Source organism: Copidosoma floridanum, unplaced genomic scaffold, assembly GCF_036245765.1.
Source record: "Copidosoma floridanum isolate Cflo_tuat_1 unplaced genomic scaffold, Cflo_Japanese_pri ptg000016l, whole genome shotgun sequence".
NCBI classification, from domain to species: Eukaryota; Metazoa; Arthropoda; class Insecta; order Hymenoptera; family Encyrtidae; genus Copidosoma; species Copidosoma floridanum.
In genome coordinates, this window is record NW_028321893.1 from 3,719,137 (window position 1) to 3,735,587 (window position 16,451).

Below are 16,451 nucleotides of genomic sequence, written 5' to 3' on the forward strand. Positions count from 1 at the left end.
TCATAATTGCTTTTATTAGTTGAATTATTATAAACATTATTATAACTATTTTATAAATCTTAATAGTAATTAACAATACCAAAACCATCGTCTACCTCAACAACATGATGCTGATAATGATGATTTTAATGTTGTTAATAATCATCATCATCATCATCATCACCATCATTATCATCATCATCATCATCATCATCGTCATCATCATCATCATCATTATCATCATCATCATCATCATCATCATCATCATCATCATCATTGTCATCATTATCATCAACATCATCATCATCATCATCAACATCATCATCATCATCATCAACATGATTATAATTGTCACCGTTATCTTATAATTATTATCGTAATCATCATTCTTATCATTATAATTATTATCAAAATTATCATCATCATTTTCATTGTAATCAGTATCGTCATTAAAAACATTATAATTGTAAGAGCTATTTTTATAATAAGTATTTCTATAATCATTGACATTATTACTATAATTATGACTATAAATATCAATTATCACTATTTTTACGATTTTTATTGTAATTATTGTTACTTATATTGTTATTTTAACAAAAAATATTATCAACATGACTATTTTTACGACTATTTTAACTACTATTAGTATCATTCATTATTTTATTGTCATTAATAATAATTTTATTATTATTATGTATGAATTTATAGTTATTATCATTATCACTAACTTTATAATTATTTTATCGGGCATGCTTTTAATTATTATCATAATAAAGAGCTTTATGTTAATTATTATCAACAGTACTCTTATCATAAAAATGTTTATTTTTACTGTCATCCTTACTATTATCATTATAAGCGTCATCATTGTCATCCTTATCTTGTGTGTTATAGTCACTATTATCATTATTATTGTTATTTTTAATATAAGCGTTATCATTATTATTAAAAACTTAAGCTTTTATTATGATTACTTTCATTTTTACTATCATCATCATCATCATCATCATCAAAATTATTATTATTATAAACATTACTACCTTTATTATCATTATCATCATCATTATTATTATTATCATTGTCATTATCATCTTTATCAGCATCATTATTATCATTATCATCATTGTCATTATCATTATTATCAGCATCATCATTATCATCATTATCAGCATCATCAGCATCATCATTATCATTATCATCATTGTCATTATTATTATTATTAGCATCATTATTATTATTATCATCATCATCATGATCATCATCATTATTGTCATCATCATCATTATCATCATTATCATTATTATCATTATTATGATTATTGTTATTATCGTCATCGTCTTCATCATCATTATTATTATTGCCATTTTTTATTGTTTTTCATAATGTTATACTTTTAATTTTTGTTATATGTCGTATCAATTGTTTCTTTAACCGTTTGTTTTTAATACTTTTATTTTTAGTATAGCTAAAATCATTATTACTTTCACTATTTATATTAAACTGGTCATTATTGTTTCTATACTTAACTGAATCACATTAATTTTTTTCCATTTTGTAATTCTTATTTTTAATGTTCTTATTACTTTTATTATTATTATGATTGTTAGCGTAACTATTATAATTGCCGTCAACATTAGTGTTGCTAAAATAATCAGTTATTTTATTATTTTATTGTATTTATTTTATATATTTGCTGGCACTACAGTTCTTCATATACTTAGTTTGCTTATTACTATCAGTATTATTTTTATCGTTATCTATTGCATTGGTAATAGATGATATATTTTTAAGCTATTATTTTTTTATGATATATTATTTTTTACGTTTTTGTAATGGTTATATCTACTCGGTTTTATATTTTTATTTTAATTTAATTTATGTCTTTATTGTAACATAATAATGATAATAATTAAATCTAATAGAACATAAATCATGTTTTGTGAAAGTATTTTTTTTCATTATTATCTTATTGTTATAATTTTTACTTAATTAATTTGTTAGTTTTCAAAATTATGTCAAATATTAGCATGGTTTGTTTTATATATTGGTTTAGACACAAAGACCATGAGTTTAAGTCACAACGTCACTTTTATTTCTTTCTTTATATTTAAGATCGTTTTCAGCATACTATTTGTACTACAGTTATTTATTACACAACTGCGTTACTGCATAAAAAATTTGTTGTTCTCACCTAATCCCTACGGCTTGCACAATCTTGAATATACTTAGTTATCTTAGTTTGAAGCATCTTATTTGAAGCTACCTCATACGCTTGACTGTCTTCTCTTTTGTAATAAGGGGACTGATGTGCTTACTTAGCTTTGTTTTTATTTAATGAATTATTTTTTCAAGTTTAATAACTTATCCTAACGCTCACTATTCTGAAGCATTTGCTTTGCCACGCATTTTCATAATTTCTTAGTATTACTTATATCGAGAGCCTAACTTTACACTAAGTTGGATAGTTTTATGTTAGTCTTGTTTTATACCTTACAGTTACAGACCTTAATTTTAAGTAATTCAATGCACATACAAATTTTTGTTTTATTATTAAATATTCTATAATTTATAAACGTATTCTAGTGCTAAGTTATCCAAAAAGCTCACTTGGTCTGACGTTTATTTATTCCATAGTCTTATAACTTTAGTTATTACAATTATTTCTAGTATTTATATTACCCCGCTTATAACTTTTGTTATTCTCGATGTTTGTAAGAAGTTTATATCGTTAATAATTTTATTATTATTATTTTTATTTAAATTATTGTCATAACCGTGTAAGGGGGCACTTTTATCACCTAAAATTTATAATATACGCTTTACATTTATATTTATTTTCTTGTAATAAAAAATCCGTCCAATAGACAATTCAAGGGTACACATTTTTTATACATAAAAAATTCCTATGTGAAATACGAGAATTCAAATTTGAACGCTGCTCGCGGGGAATGTGCGTCTAGTACGTTAAGAAAACGCTAGAGCGCGTTCACCTACAGAAGAGAAAACCTGCTTCTGAAAGGGAAGTAACGTTAGCATAAAAGAAACCAGTACACAATAAAAAGTGGAGTTCCTCTCTCAGCGAGCCTGGGACGTGGTATATCCGTTGCTCACCCAGACCTGGAACTTTCCCGTTCACCAGTACAATACCGCGACGAGCACGAAGGGAGAGAAAGAGACAAAGTACGAAGGCCGATAGCTGAAAAGTAAGTGTGTACACCACCAACAGGGTAACACTTCCACTAACCGGTACCTACTTGGACTTTCGGTGCTCGACCGCTTTAAGCGTGGAGACGACGCATCCCCAAGTAGTCGAGGCACTAGGGTTAGCGACCACATTCTCAGGCGAAGTTCCTGGGTCGACGACTTGAGCAGTGCTCAAGACACCCAAGGGCCCTGAGAACGACCTAACCTTACGTGACTTGGTCGGATAGGTAGTTACCTAACACTAACTTTCCGTGGTTGTAATAAAAATTCGCATTAGTCTAACCTAACGTGTTTAAGCAGAGATATTAAGGAGGAAAAATTCAAATTGTCATTTATGTAAAATTCTCTAATAAAAGGGCGGATAAATTTTAAGTTAATTGGTAAGTATATTATATATTTTTTTATTATAAACGTTAATAATGACGATTACTCAAATACAATTAATACATGTAAAAATTAGAGATATAATTTTCTTAGAATCATATGATTGAATAAATATAAGATAATTAAAAATAAATTGATTGTACTTATTTAAGAAAACCTTTCCCTCCACATAAGATTGCAAGTTTCTTTTTATTGTTTAAGATTAAAACTAGAAAAATAGCTGTTAAGATTTGAAATCGTTTATATAAACTAAGAATATTATCTGGACCCTAAAAAGGGACAGAAATAAAACAAAAAAAATATTAGATTAGAAAAATATTGAATAAGTTAAAAAACATATTAAATTACTAAATTAATTGAATTAAGGAAATATTCAGGAGAATTTAATAAAGTAGTTATCAATAAACAATTGCTGTAAATGGTGCAGGAATTAATTGATTATTCAACAGATAAATTTTAAAACTTAATAATAATCATTTTTTGAGTATTGTATATAATCAGCAATCTTAGCAATTTCGTTCTCTTACACAGGGCAACGAACCCACCCTCTGACATATAAACACAATCATTGTTTGTGTGTTGGTTCTTAATCTTAGAGTTTCCTCGGTCCAAATAATATTCTTAGCCGATTGTTACCACTACCAATTAACTGGGGTTACACTCAAAGAAAGGGAAGTCGTAACCGTTACCATTTGTTTGAATAAGGTTATAATAATTTTGATAAATGTTCTTATTATCTTTATTGGTAGTTCTATTTTCATGATTATTACTTTTACAGTTATCATTAATATTTTTTTTATTTTTGTTGTTCTTACTTTTCTAACTTTAATTATAATTTTTTTTATTATTGCTTATACTATGATTGTTTTTATTATTATAGGCATTATCCTTATTATTGCATTTATTAATGTGATCGTTATTTCAGTATTATTATAATTGTTATTATAATTGTTACGATTATTGTTCATATTTCTATTATAATTATTATTATTACTATTAGCATTCTTGTTTCTTCACTGACGATAACTATTTCTGTGGATTATTTTCACATTGTACCTTTTTTTATGTTCTTAAGAGTTACGTTTTTACTTTACAATTGGTACAATTTAAACTGTTACACATGCACTACTACTTTATCTTAGAGAAGAACTTTTTTTTCTAAATTAAAATATTTCTTGTTTATATGTTTCATTAAACTAAACTTATGCTTATAAAGTACAGTGATTATCTCAACTTGTTCAAAAATTTATAATAAAGTTAATAACACGTTTATTCTTACATGCTACAACCTTTATTTTATAACTGAATCTACCGTTTCTGGTTTTTTTTGGTGCCACTTTTCTGTTCATATTTTACTGGTATATTTTATACCATTTTTGATGTTGAAAGTGTAAATGCGTTAACATGTTTTTCTTATGACTTATCTATCAATAATTTATTTAGGTTGTGACTTATAAGTATAATTTATACATTAATGCGGTTTAGTAGTACATTATAAACTTCATCTTACCTTGTCACATACTTCTGTAAGGTTTATTCATTAGGATTATCATTGACTTACATCATTTCTAAAATAATACGCTAATTATAACCTCTTTCTTTGTCTAACGCTTTTATACTCTCTGAATCGAATTTGTGACCAAATTTTTCTTAATTAATCAAAAACGAATTTTCGTTAAAATCTTTTTTGTGCCTATTCATTCGATTTCTAAAGCATGTTTTGATTTACTAGTATATGTAAATAGACAGCTCTAAGACAAAAGTTAAAAAACTGTGCCTATTAAGTCTCTTTTTTTTATTTTACCTTGTGTAATTTCAAGCTCATTATAAAGTTCTTACATGATCATGAAAATTGTTCGCGTGTGATGGCTTGAAGAGGTGTCCAGTTTGGCAAACATAATTGGACAGTCTCCCAGTCCTTTTATAGTACCCTCCAGTACGAGTCATATTTTGCAAGGGTGTTCCTATTTAAGCTCTTGTATTGTACCATTAGCCTACATAAACGTGTCTTTTTCAACTCTTTGCATTGTTTTATCATCTCTCCCAATGCTATCACAAAATTTTTCGTGCTTGTGCCACTCACTACATGTTTATATGTTGACTGTCAGGGCACTACCACATATGCTGTATTCAGTCCCTCTTGTTCCGACGGTAACGGTGGCATACTAGAAAGTTTAAAGCTTCCTCGTATTGCTCATGATATATTAATGTGATACATGATTTTCATGAGATTTTCCTGAGATACCATCTAGATTTCTCTAGTAGTGTTTTACTCTCTTCTCCAGCTTCTGATACATGCTTCAGTATATGTGATACGGTCTAGCTTGCTATAAACGTGGAATCTGTCACTTCCTTGAATTTTTTTATAAGTTTCCTGGCCAATTGTTTAAAATATTTTATTATTTCTAATATCCTAGTATTTAGTACTTCTTCTGTAATTTTTTCTGCTCTATCTTTAAAATCCATTATGTCTTGAAGTTCTTGCTTATGGTCATTGAACGCCGTCACTTTTCTTTGCTTAAGTGGATATTTGGTCATTATATTGGTTGTTCCTGATAAATTCGATTCCATTATTTCTTGTACTTTCTTTTTCTCTGGTTCTATTTTATGACGCTCAAGTTTCTGCACTGTTTCCATGTTTCTGCTAACTTTTTGACCCACTACTGCTCTGTACGTGTCTTCCACTTTTCTTAACTGTACCAAGATTTCGTTGGTAGCCTTGTTTATTTTTTCTTTACATTCTTCTACTTTTCTTATTGTCACTCTGCATTTCTAACTTGCTTATCTGCTTGTACTTATAAATGCCTTTTCCACTTTCATCATTACATCTTAGTCTATATGCCATATCACTTTTCATGTTGATGAGCTTAGTTGGAATGGTCCTGCATTCTCTATTAAGATACCGAAATTTTTTTCGAGGCAAATATAGAATAAATAATATGAAATATAAAACGTATAATGAATTTAAGAGAAAACAGCCAGCATGCTAGAGCACTACGTCGATAGTCATGTAAAAGTATGATAACATATAATATTGATGGAATAGTTACTTAGGAAGAAGTGGAAACTGTCTGAAAAGAGGAACAATAAATATTGAAGCGGTATTCAGATCATGCTGTTAATTAGTTCTAAGCCTTCGCGAAGGCTTTGATGTAGAGAACAAGGTTTTACGTAAGATCCAACACTCCATTGCAAAATAAAATTTGTGTGATTTAATATAACTACTAAATTTTTAACCTAATATCATGAAACACGTAATTTCATTTTTCAAGAAGTGACAAATGTTGCATAAAAATCTTTTTATATAGAAAAATATAACTTCTGGAACAGGAGTTCTACTGAAGAATTTTGTCATAATGAAATATAAAAATTAAAATTTTACTCTCAGTATTAAAATTAATTAAAGTAATTTAAATTTACTTTTTTTGGTTTTAATGATAGCGGTCATTATGACTTACCACAACGTAATAACTTCAGAGTAAGGGAAAAACTGAAGGAAATTATAAACAAAAATTATTAGTATAAAAAGAAGATGATATCAACCTTACAATTTCAAAAAAAAAAAAAAAGTTTGTAGCTTTAGGAACAGTAAAATCAATTTACAAAAAATTATATGGGGAAAAAAATAAGTCAATACACTAAACAGATACAAGTAATAATGTTTAACATAAAAAACATATATTTATAAAGACAAACTGTTTTCACGCACCGTGTCTTACAGAAATAAGGTAATTATATATATATATCATACTATATATATACAAACTAGTGGGGCTAATGCCCCCCTGCGCACATTGCGAGCCAACCCCCCAACTTTCGAGTATTTTATAAGAAATACATTTTTGCAATTTTTGTGTATTTATTCTTATTTATTCTTAACTTTTTCAGTTACACAGGAAAGTAATTGTTGGAAAATGATGTTACCACGTCAAATTTTTAGTGGGAATTTGTGATTCCTGATGCATTAAGTTATCTTGAAACATTCAAGTTATTGTCTGAAATAAAAAAACACGTAAACTTTTTAATAGAATCCAATATTCTATTTATGTTAATTAATGATATTAAACGTATTTTTACTTACAGTTTTGTGAATGCTTCTATAATGTCTTAATAATGAGTCTTTTCTTAAAAATTTTTTTCCACATTCTGAGCGTACTATATTATCATCAGACTGATGAGTCATTTTATGTAGTCGTAAATGTGTTTGTCTCTAAAATTTTTTTCCACAGATAATACACGGTAAAAATTTACCATTTGTATGTTCCAATGTATGTCGCAAACAATGACTTTTTGATTTTACGATGATGTTACATTCTTTACATTCAAAACATAAATTCTTATGCTCCTTTTTATGATCCATTAATTTTTTCTTATTACCAAAAACATACGAGCAATATCCACATTTAAGTAAGTTAATCATTTTGAAAAAAAAGCATTATATATATTTTATATTGTTCGGAAAAACTGTTTTGAGATTTATAAGTCTTTTTTTTATATAATAATTTATACATACTTACTTATCCATTTAACTATTTGAATTTAGCATTCTTAATTCTCTCAAAGATATACTAAAATTATTATATACGGAATAATTTTTAGAAATTAGCAGAATAATAAGCGTACACAAAATTGAATGTAGCGTCAGATGTTGTCAATTATTATTTAGGTGATATAGTTTTTTATAACCAATGATTTAATTATTTTTTTTTATGTATAGGTAAAATTTATTAATTAATAATACATATTATAAATGTATATCGTGTTTATCTATTGTACCAATTTCAGCATTAATTTAAGACAAAATAGAGATGGACGTAAGTCTTCGTGGTTTCATCAGGCTTTATAAGATGACTCATAAAGTGATGCGAAACTTTCATTGTTTATATTGATGATACTCTAAATGTAACTTAAGTTTAAGTTTATGTACGTAAAAAGAAGAATTATGTAATAAAGGACTATATAAGTGATGATGATATCATGACTATGCGCACCAATATATGTGTATATATTACTTGGTTTTAAAGTATTGTTAACTCCATATAAATTGATTTTTAAACGTACTTAGTTGTATAAATAATGATGTTTTGCGAAACAAACCCCTATGAATCAATTGTATGACTTTAAATTTCTTTTTGACGATGAAATAAATCATGGCGATAAGACGATTTTGTCCAAAGATAGGTAAAGACGGTATGATCACGGTTAGGTTCCAAAAAAGTAGTGTGGGGAGGTGGTGGGAGCCATGAAAAAATTCTTGGGAGTCAGTGGAAGGGCCTTAGAGGGTAGGTGGGGGAATGTGGGATGTTTTGAGAAAAAATACTGTACAACATTTCTATGTGATTTGGTAGGAATGTGGTAATAGACTTTAACACATTGACAGGGCTGGCAAAATGCAACGTTACAAAATGCTAACAAAAAAAGTCAGCCAACCAAGAACTTTATGCTTACAAAGAAACCAAGGGATCCAGTAAATCAAAGTACAATTAATTGTATTTAAGTTAAGCTGATTATAGTATTGTGCAGTAATCTATAACTATTTAATTAAATATTAAAACATGCATTGTTATTGTCCCATGAAGCCATACTTGGTTAAACCTTCTGGATTGAATAAAGACTTATACCATACTTCTATACTATTTATATAATATTTTGTGGGGGGTCGGTGGGAGGCAGTGGGGGGCCATGAAACAATGTGGAAGGGTCGGTGGGGGGTCGGTGGGGGGCTGTGGCGGGTTTTGAGAAAAACTACGATATGCCAAAATAAGCAAGAAAATAACCGATTTTTACCTTATTTTGTGGGGGGTTAGTGGGGGGGGCGAGTGGAGAAAATGGGGGGGGCAGTGGGGGGTTTGTGTGGAATGCCCCATTGAATTAACTGTATAATATGGGAGGATATATATATATATATATATACAAGTATGATTTGATCCCTGAGTACCCTACGTGCCGACCTCCAGAGAATTAATTTACTTTGAAAATCATATCGAATTAATTGATTTCATTAAACACTGCTTTGGAGGATTAAATATTGTTTAACCAGAAGATACTGAGTGCTTCTATTTGTAACTAATAAAAAATAAAATAAAAATTGGGACGTTAGTATGATTACCTTCTGTCTGCCTTCTCGCCACCCCTCAATTTGTTCTTACGTCTGCCTGCCCCCCCCCCCTATTCCCTTTTTATGCTTTTTTAATGCTTATCACAGCTCTCCTTGCCCCCTTTAATAAGGTTAAATTGTTTTTATTTCAATTTGAAATTGACCCAATGGAAATCTTGATTACACCTCCCACCACTGCCCCCTCACCACTACTCGACTTGTTCTTGCACTTACTCGTGACCCCCCATTCTTTTTTACACAGCTGATGACGTAAGCAGATAGATGCGTTAAACTTTTTTTGGTTATTATTATATAGATGTGTGTATAACATGATATACGTGTGACTTTAAAGTTTTGTATTACGGTGAAATAGTAATAATAGTAGAGATCATTTCTAATCAATGTTTTTGTGGAACCAGAAAAATGTGCCTTTAATTTAAAATAACATTTAAAATATAATATATAAATCAACAGTACTTTATAAGAAGATATTGCAACATAAAAAAGGTAGCATAGCATAAGAAGTTTGCTGGTAGAACATAAAGAGACTATTTGATAATTTTAAGAAAGTAGAGCAGCTTTTTCAAAACTTTTATGTTTTGTTACGGGTTGCTTTACCATCCCATGTATATACATAAGTCATAACAATGTCTTAATAAGACATTAGAATATAAATTCATTAGATACACATGTTTATACTTGGATAGGGCACTTTTCTGTAGTTATGTAAAAAGTTAAACAGCCCGTACTACGGTCAAGCCCTTGTTATGGCTGAAATTTTTGGCCCACGGCGTATATCTCCCTGCAGCAGTCTCATTACGCATAAACTTTAGAAATTAAAGTCAAGCTATTTACAGATGGCTTTTCATGATCAAGAATGATAATAATAATAACAGCTATAATAACAAGAATAAAAAAAAATAATAATACCAATAATGATACTGATGATAATAATAATAATTAAAATAAAAATAATAATAATAAAAACAATAATTTAAATAATACATTCATATATACAAACATACATAAATACAGTTGTCTGGGTCAAAAAAAAAAGACAGTTTTCTGAATGACTGAGTAGAAGTGGGGGGCGCTCCGTGGTGCGCGCGTGAAACCGGTGCAACCGTGGGGGCGTGGGGTGAAGTTTGCACTGCGGTGCTCGTGGTGTTCAAGTAGGTGATGGCGGAGCCTTGGAGGTACGGCTGCTAAAGCATAGCCACGGGGTGGTCGGTGTACGAGATGGGGGCCTACGTGTGTGATCACGCGCGTATAGACTTCCTCAAACCTTTTCGTTCTATCACCTTCCTGCCAACAAGCGGCTGTGTCTGGGTGGCCCATGCTCTCGAAACCTAGAATAGGTGATGCTAATAAAAACTTAGTCCCCTCCATAGTTAACAAAAAATTATTTGTATTACGCTGAAAATTGTAGGACAGCAAAATGTTTCAACTTTGTGCCTTTGCTTATCTTATTCTAAATTGTGGATGGCTGAAAATTTAGCTGATAATTATGATTTTAAAAAGAACGTTTGCAATGCATCTAGCCCTTTCTCTTAAATTTTCTAAGGACTAATTTAATTACTATAATACTAAAAAATAACGTTCTTAGCGGAACTTGGTATAGCACAAGACTTTGTAAATAATTATGATAAGTCTTAGCATTTTGCAACTAATAATTTTTTTTATAGAATGGTTCAAATCACTTAAGAAATAAAAAAATTTGCATTGTAAAAGCCAGTGTTTGCTCTACGTTTATTCATACCTCCACTCAAGCTGTTAAAAGATTGAACGGCCACGGTCCACTCTCCATTTTGGAAAAAGTTTTAAGAAATAATACAGTATTTTCTACTTTATGAGTACTTTAGTATAAAAACTAAAAAATTTTCTATATTTTAATAAGTTAAAGCAAGAGTCGGTGCAACTGTCATTAAAAAAGTATTAATTTTAATTAATCGTACTTTTTGAAATCTAAGAAATTAACGAATATTTGTTCTTAATCTTGAAAAGCTAAAGCCTAAATGATTTAAAGTTTTTAAATACTTTTTTGCATTTTCACAAGGTTGTAGTTAAGTAAGAAAAATAATAAAACAAATAATAAAAGAGTAAGTCTTAATATGCAGAAGCTTTCACATACCATTCTAGAGGTAATTAAAACTAAGAATTCTTAAGATATTGTTAAAGCCTTTAGATACCAGTTAAGTTTTCAAATTTATGGCCAGAACAGAACAATTGTTCTTTTAATGCTGCATATAGATAAAAAAATTTCCATGACTGTAATAGTAGTATTAATTACCTATTTTTTAAGCAAAAAAAGGTCCCGGTAAAGGCCTTACTGAAGTCACCCTTTTTAATTCTTGTTGTGTATGATCTTTTTTGAACACAACAGTTTCTTGAGCTGGAGCATAGAATGCTTTTACATAATTTTTTTAGTTTGGAATTCTTATAATTTGAAAATAATTAGATGTGTACTTATTATCAAGACATTAGTGATGTACTTATTACAAAAACATATACACATACAAATCCATACGAACTTCTAGAAGAAGTTCAGGGATTCTCATGGAGATGGAGAGCAGTTAAAATCCGTTGTTGTAAATGAATTAATCAATGAGACTTAATTACAATTGTAATGAAACGCTCCGCTTACAAAAAATCTAAACAACTAAGAATTCGTGAAACTTTACGCTGACCGCTCAGCCATGACTACCACCGAAAGTGGCTGTATTATTTGCACTTTTAGATGCACTACTATATCGTCAGTTGTATGCCAGTGTGCCAACATATGGGTGCTGACTTGACTAAGCTAAGCCACGTCCTTAACAACAGCTAGTAGAAAAAATTTAAAAAAGCAGCGTCTTTAATGCTGCAATTGAGAAGCTGTATTCTCTAACATTTTGGTATGAAAATTATGAACACACTTTTCTAAAAAGGAAGAGATCTAGTTTCGTATTTAAGTGAGTAGTTATTTTTTTTCAAGAACATTACCAATTTTTTAACGTAATAGTTAACTCAAGTAAAAAACAGATATACTTACGTACTCATATATTATGAAAAAAGTTAAGATGTTCTTAAACATTAACTTATTATTGTATTTGAGATGTCTCTTGTATACACTTATTAACTTTTATTTTCTTACTTTTTAAATATGTAACACCTAACCCTTATTTCTAATACTTCATTTTTTAGGAACTGTATTCTAGCTAATTGGTATATGCTTCTGTATATTTGTGATAATAACTTTTATTTGGTGTCTGCATTCTGCCATATTTTGTAGATTATTAACAATAAAATGTCTATAGATCTATTAACGTCAATTGTTTTTGCATCTTAGATTTTTATGTCTCAACTACTGTAGTGTTGACTTATCTTACTGTACTACTGTGACCATAAGTTCTTTTAGAACAGGATATAATGTTTCAAAGCTAATGTTTCAAAAAAAATGTAAAAGCAAAAAGTTATATTTTAAATTCCATATTCTCTTATAATTTAGCTACTTTTAAAAAAAAAAGAACCCTCTATTTTTAGGCTTATTACCCCTTTATATGCTTTACGTACCAACTCTCTCTCAAGTTTTCAATTTACAAATTTTTTTTAGAAATTCAAATACTTTGCTACTACAAAATATGTAGTTTAAATTGAAATTTGTAAAATAGTGTTGTGATTTAGCTCAAATAGTTAAATATTTTAACAATTTTATACACTACAGTGTGTCATTTTTTTGTGTGCTTAGTGTATCAAATTATTTATTTTTGTACATTTTTTTAAAAATAAAAATCATTTTTTACTAACATGGTGCATGGGCTCAAAATTCAGTTTTTAAAATAGTATAATAGTATAAGTTATAACCTTTTAACGTTGACAAAAATATAAAAGCTAACGAGAAGTGAGTGAAGTAAGTCATAAAGAGCTTGTATAAATTTGTTAAAAAAAGCAAACAAATAACAACGGAGTAGTAGCCCATTGACTATTTAACTAGACAAAAAAATGTCTGTATTAAAAATTTTGTAACTTTTTTTAGAAGCCTTTTTAAAAAACAGAATGGCCTACATTTGCTACCGTATAAATGAGATCTTGGTATGCGTTAACAAGTAGGCCGTTTTCTTACTTGAAAATGTTTAATTTTTGTAGTAAAAGTCTTGCTTTTGCATTGTGAGCATGTTTTGACTGTGTGTGGTAAACTTTTATTTTAATGTTTTATTATTATTTGATTCCTGCTATTTTTAAGTCAAAAAGAAATACAGCCAGTGACCCAAGCAAAGAAAAGAGCGAGAGTAAAAAGCGTAAGGATAACAGAGAAATGTGTTTCAAAGGACTCTAAGTAATGATATTACAATTAAGCGTGTGGGTACATGTGTATATTTTAGTGTGATTCAGTAGGAAAATAGGAATGTACTCGTATGTATTGTCAACTTTTGTGATTATTAAAACTATTAGTAGTATTTTTCAGTGTCTTCTCTTGAAAATCGTATTGCACCAAGAAAGAGGAGTGTGTGTGAGTACATACATGGAGTTAAGGGAAAGATGAACAGTGTGTGAGACAGATCGTATGAGAGAAGTAAAAGTAAAGTAAAAGAAAAAGGAGATTTCAAGACAGTAAGCCACAAGCTGTGAGACTGAGAGGACTCCTTAACAGGCCTTTGAGAAGAAAGGATATAGAACGTGTGCGCCATCGAGGCGTCGTCCAACCTTCGTCCATTTACCAGCTCCTGGTGATCTACAAAAGGCATCATCTCCAGCCTGGCTGAAGACTATGCAGTCACCAGAGGCCTGAGGGCAGGAATCGAAATTACGGGAAGACTATGCCAAGATCCACCCTGGAGATGGTTTGTCTGAAGGTATATTAGCTTGGGGTTAGGTAAGGTAAGCCATGGGTAGAAAAGTGTTGGAGAGAGACTTCGTATGTAGCGCCAGAGTGAGATTATTCCTGTATCGGCTTTGCGTAGAGAATAAGGGTGAAAAGCAAGCGTGAAGATGACCGTGTGTGATTGAGGCATGTGTAAATTTTCTTGGCATCTCGTGATTGAAGGTGTTGCATTGAGGCCAAGTATAATCGCAATTGAGTCAGATTGTCGTAACCTCGGAGTTGAAGAGTTTACATAGTAGAAGCAGAGCTTAGCCAAGCAGCAATGTTAAAAAGTACAGTAGAAGGTGTGTTGAATCAGATTAATTTGGCGTTTTAGGTATTGTAGGTGTTTGGAGGCGATTTTAGTCCGTTGCATCGTGCAAACATTGAAAAGGTTGGTAAAATGCAATGTTATATACGAAAGAGAAAGTTTAAGATTTAAGTTCAGATTTAGAAAATTTTTTGTCATCCTTAGAAAATTATTTTCACAGCCTATTCATTATGCAAAAAAAAAAGAAAAAGATAAGGTGGCTGAAAAATATGTCTTTTATAAAACAATGAAATTGATATGAAGGCCTTGGTAGAGCCTAATTTCACAAGCTCCATATATAAAGTGGACAGATTTCGATTGGTCCTAGAAAATGGTGAGGCACTTTATTAACCGTTTTAAACAGTATATCTAGGACTTGTGAGTCATTTTGAAAAAAAAAATTAAATTGAGTTAAAAAGTCTAAAACCTAACCATACTGTTCCCAAGGGTCTAAGCATAAAGGCAATATGTTAATACAGTTTTTGAGAAGTTCAATTGATAAATATTAATAATAGAGTCTACTTACTAAAAATACTAATAATTAGGTATTCACTCTTTGTGTAGGTTATATTCTTTACATTATGTAATTTTTTCTGTTTATTCCTTTGTTGTCCGATAAGTGTTTTGCTACATTTTTTTTATTTTTTGGCTCCTATTTTCTCAGACCTTTGAGAAATACTATTAGAGATAACTACTTTAAACTCTTCTTTAGAAGAATGATATTTTATTTACATGACTTTTTTAATTTCAAAAAGTGTACTGATGATTTTTCTTTAAAAAATTAAGATATGCAAAAATAATAGCTACCTCTGAAATAACCTCATTAACTCTTCGAATCCGCTGATAATGCGGAATAGTCCTGTCCATTCGTACCTGTGATTGAAAAATTAAGTGTTCCTTTACTGTTAATGTTCCAATAAATTTATCGTCTTGTTGTACATATGCCAACCGTGATGCTAGAATATTAGAATTAACTATTTTTCCGTTTATTGACACATTTCCAGAGACCATAACATCATTATTGTAACGTAACGTTAGAACGTTTAACAAAGTTGTTTTTCCAGCTCCAGAAGGACCCATTATTACAAGTAGCTCTCCAGGGTAAGCAATTCCTGACACTACGGCACAGTATATTTTAAAATGAGATTTAAGTGATACAGCAACAAAAAAATCAAGTCTTTTTCTCCTGAATTCATATGTAAAGAAAATAATTTATCTTTCTCACATTTTTTATAAATACTATATAGTTATGTGTATAAGATTATTAAAAAAACTTAAGCTAGGAAATAGTATATAAAGTGATAGGGGCAGATTTAAAAAAGTTTGCATGAGTATCTCCAGTCATTTAAGGAAATATGCATAAAATCAAGCGTGGTTAAAGTTAAACTTTTTTTTGCCTCAATGAGTTAATTAAATATAATCTTACGCTCAGAAAAAAAAATCAGATTTCACAAATTATCTTAAATAATTGAATCACTTTAACTTTAAAAACAAAAATCGTGTTAAGAAACTAATGTTCGACGTATCAATGTTTTCGTTGAATCCTCCTTATATTCATCGACAACCTAACTTGGTGAGCCGGGTGAAGTGTGTTTTTGTTAACTCTAGTCTTACAGGCTACTATATCATGAGAA

The 16,451-nt window shown here is 29.8% G+C and overlaps 1 protein-coding gene across 1 annotated transcript in view; it reads right to left on the reverse strand.

Moving 5' to 3' along the window:
- The window catches only part of LOC106645100 (protein white), a 609,536-nt gene that overhangs the window by 547,160 nt on the left and 45,925 nt on the right, over positions 1-16,451 (reverse strand). The window contains exon 3 of the mRNA XM_089592398.1: positions 15,625-15,935. Within this exon, the coding sequence (XP_089448524.1) occupies positions 15,625-15,935 (311 nt within the window). The remainder of the gene's footprint in view (positions 1-15,624; positions 15,936-16,451) is intronic.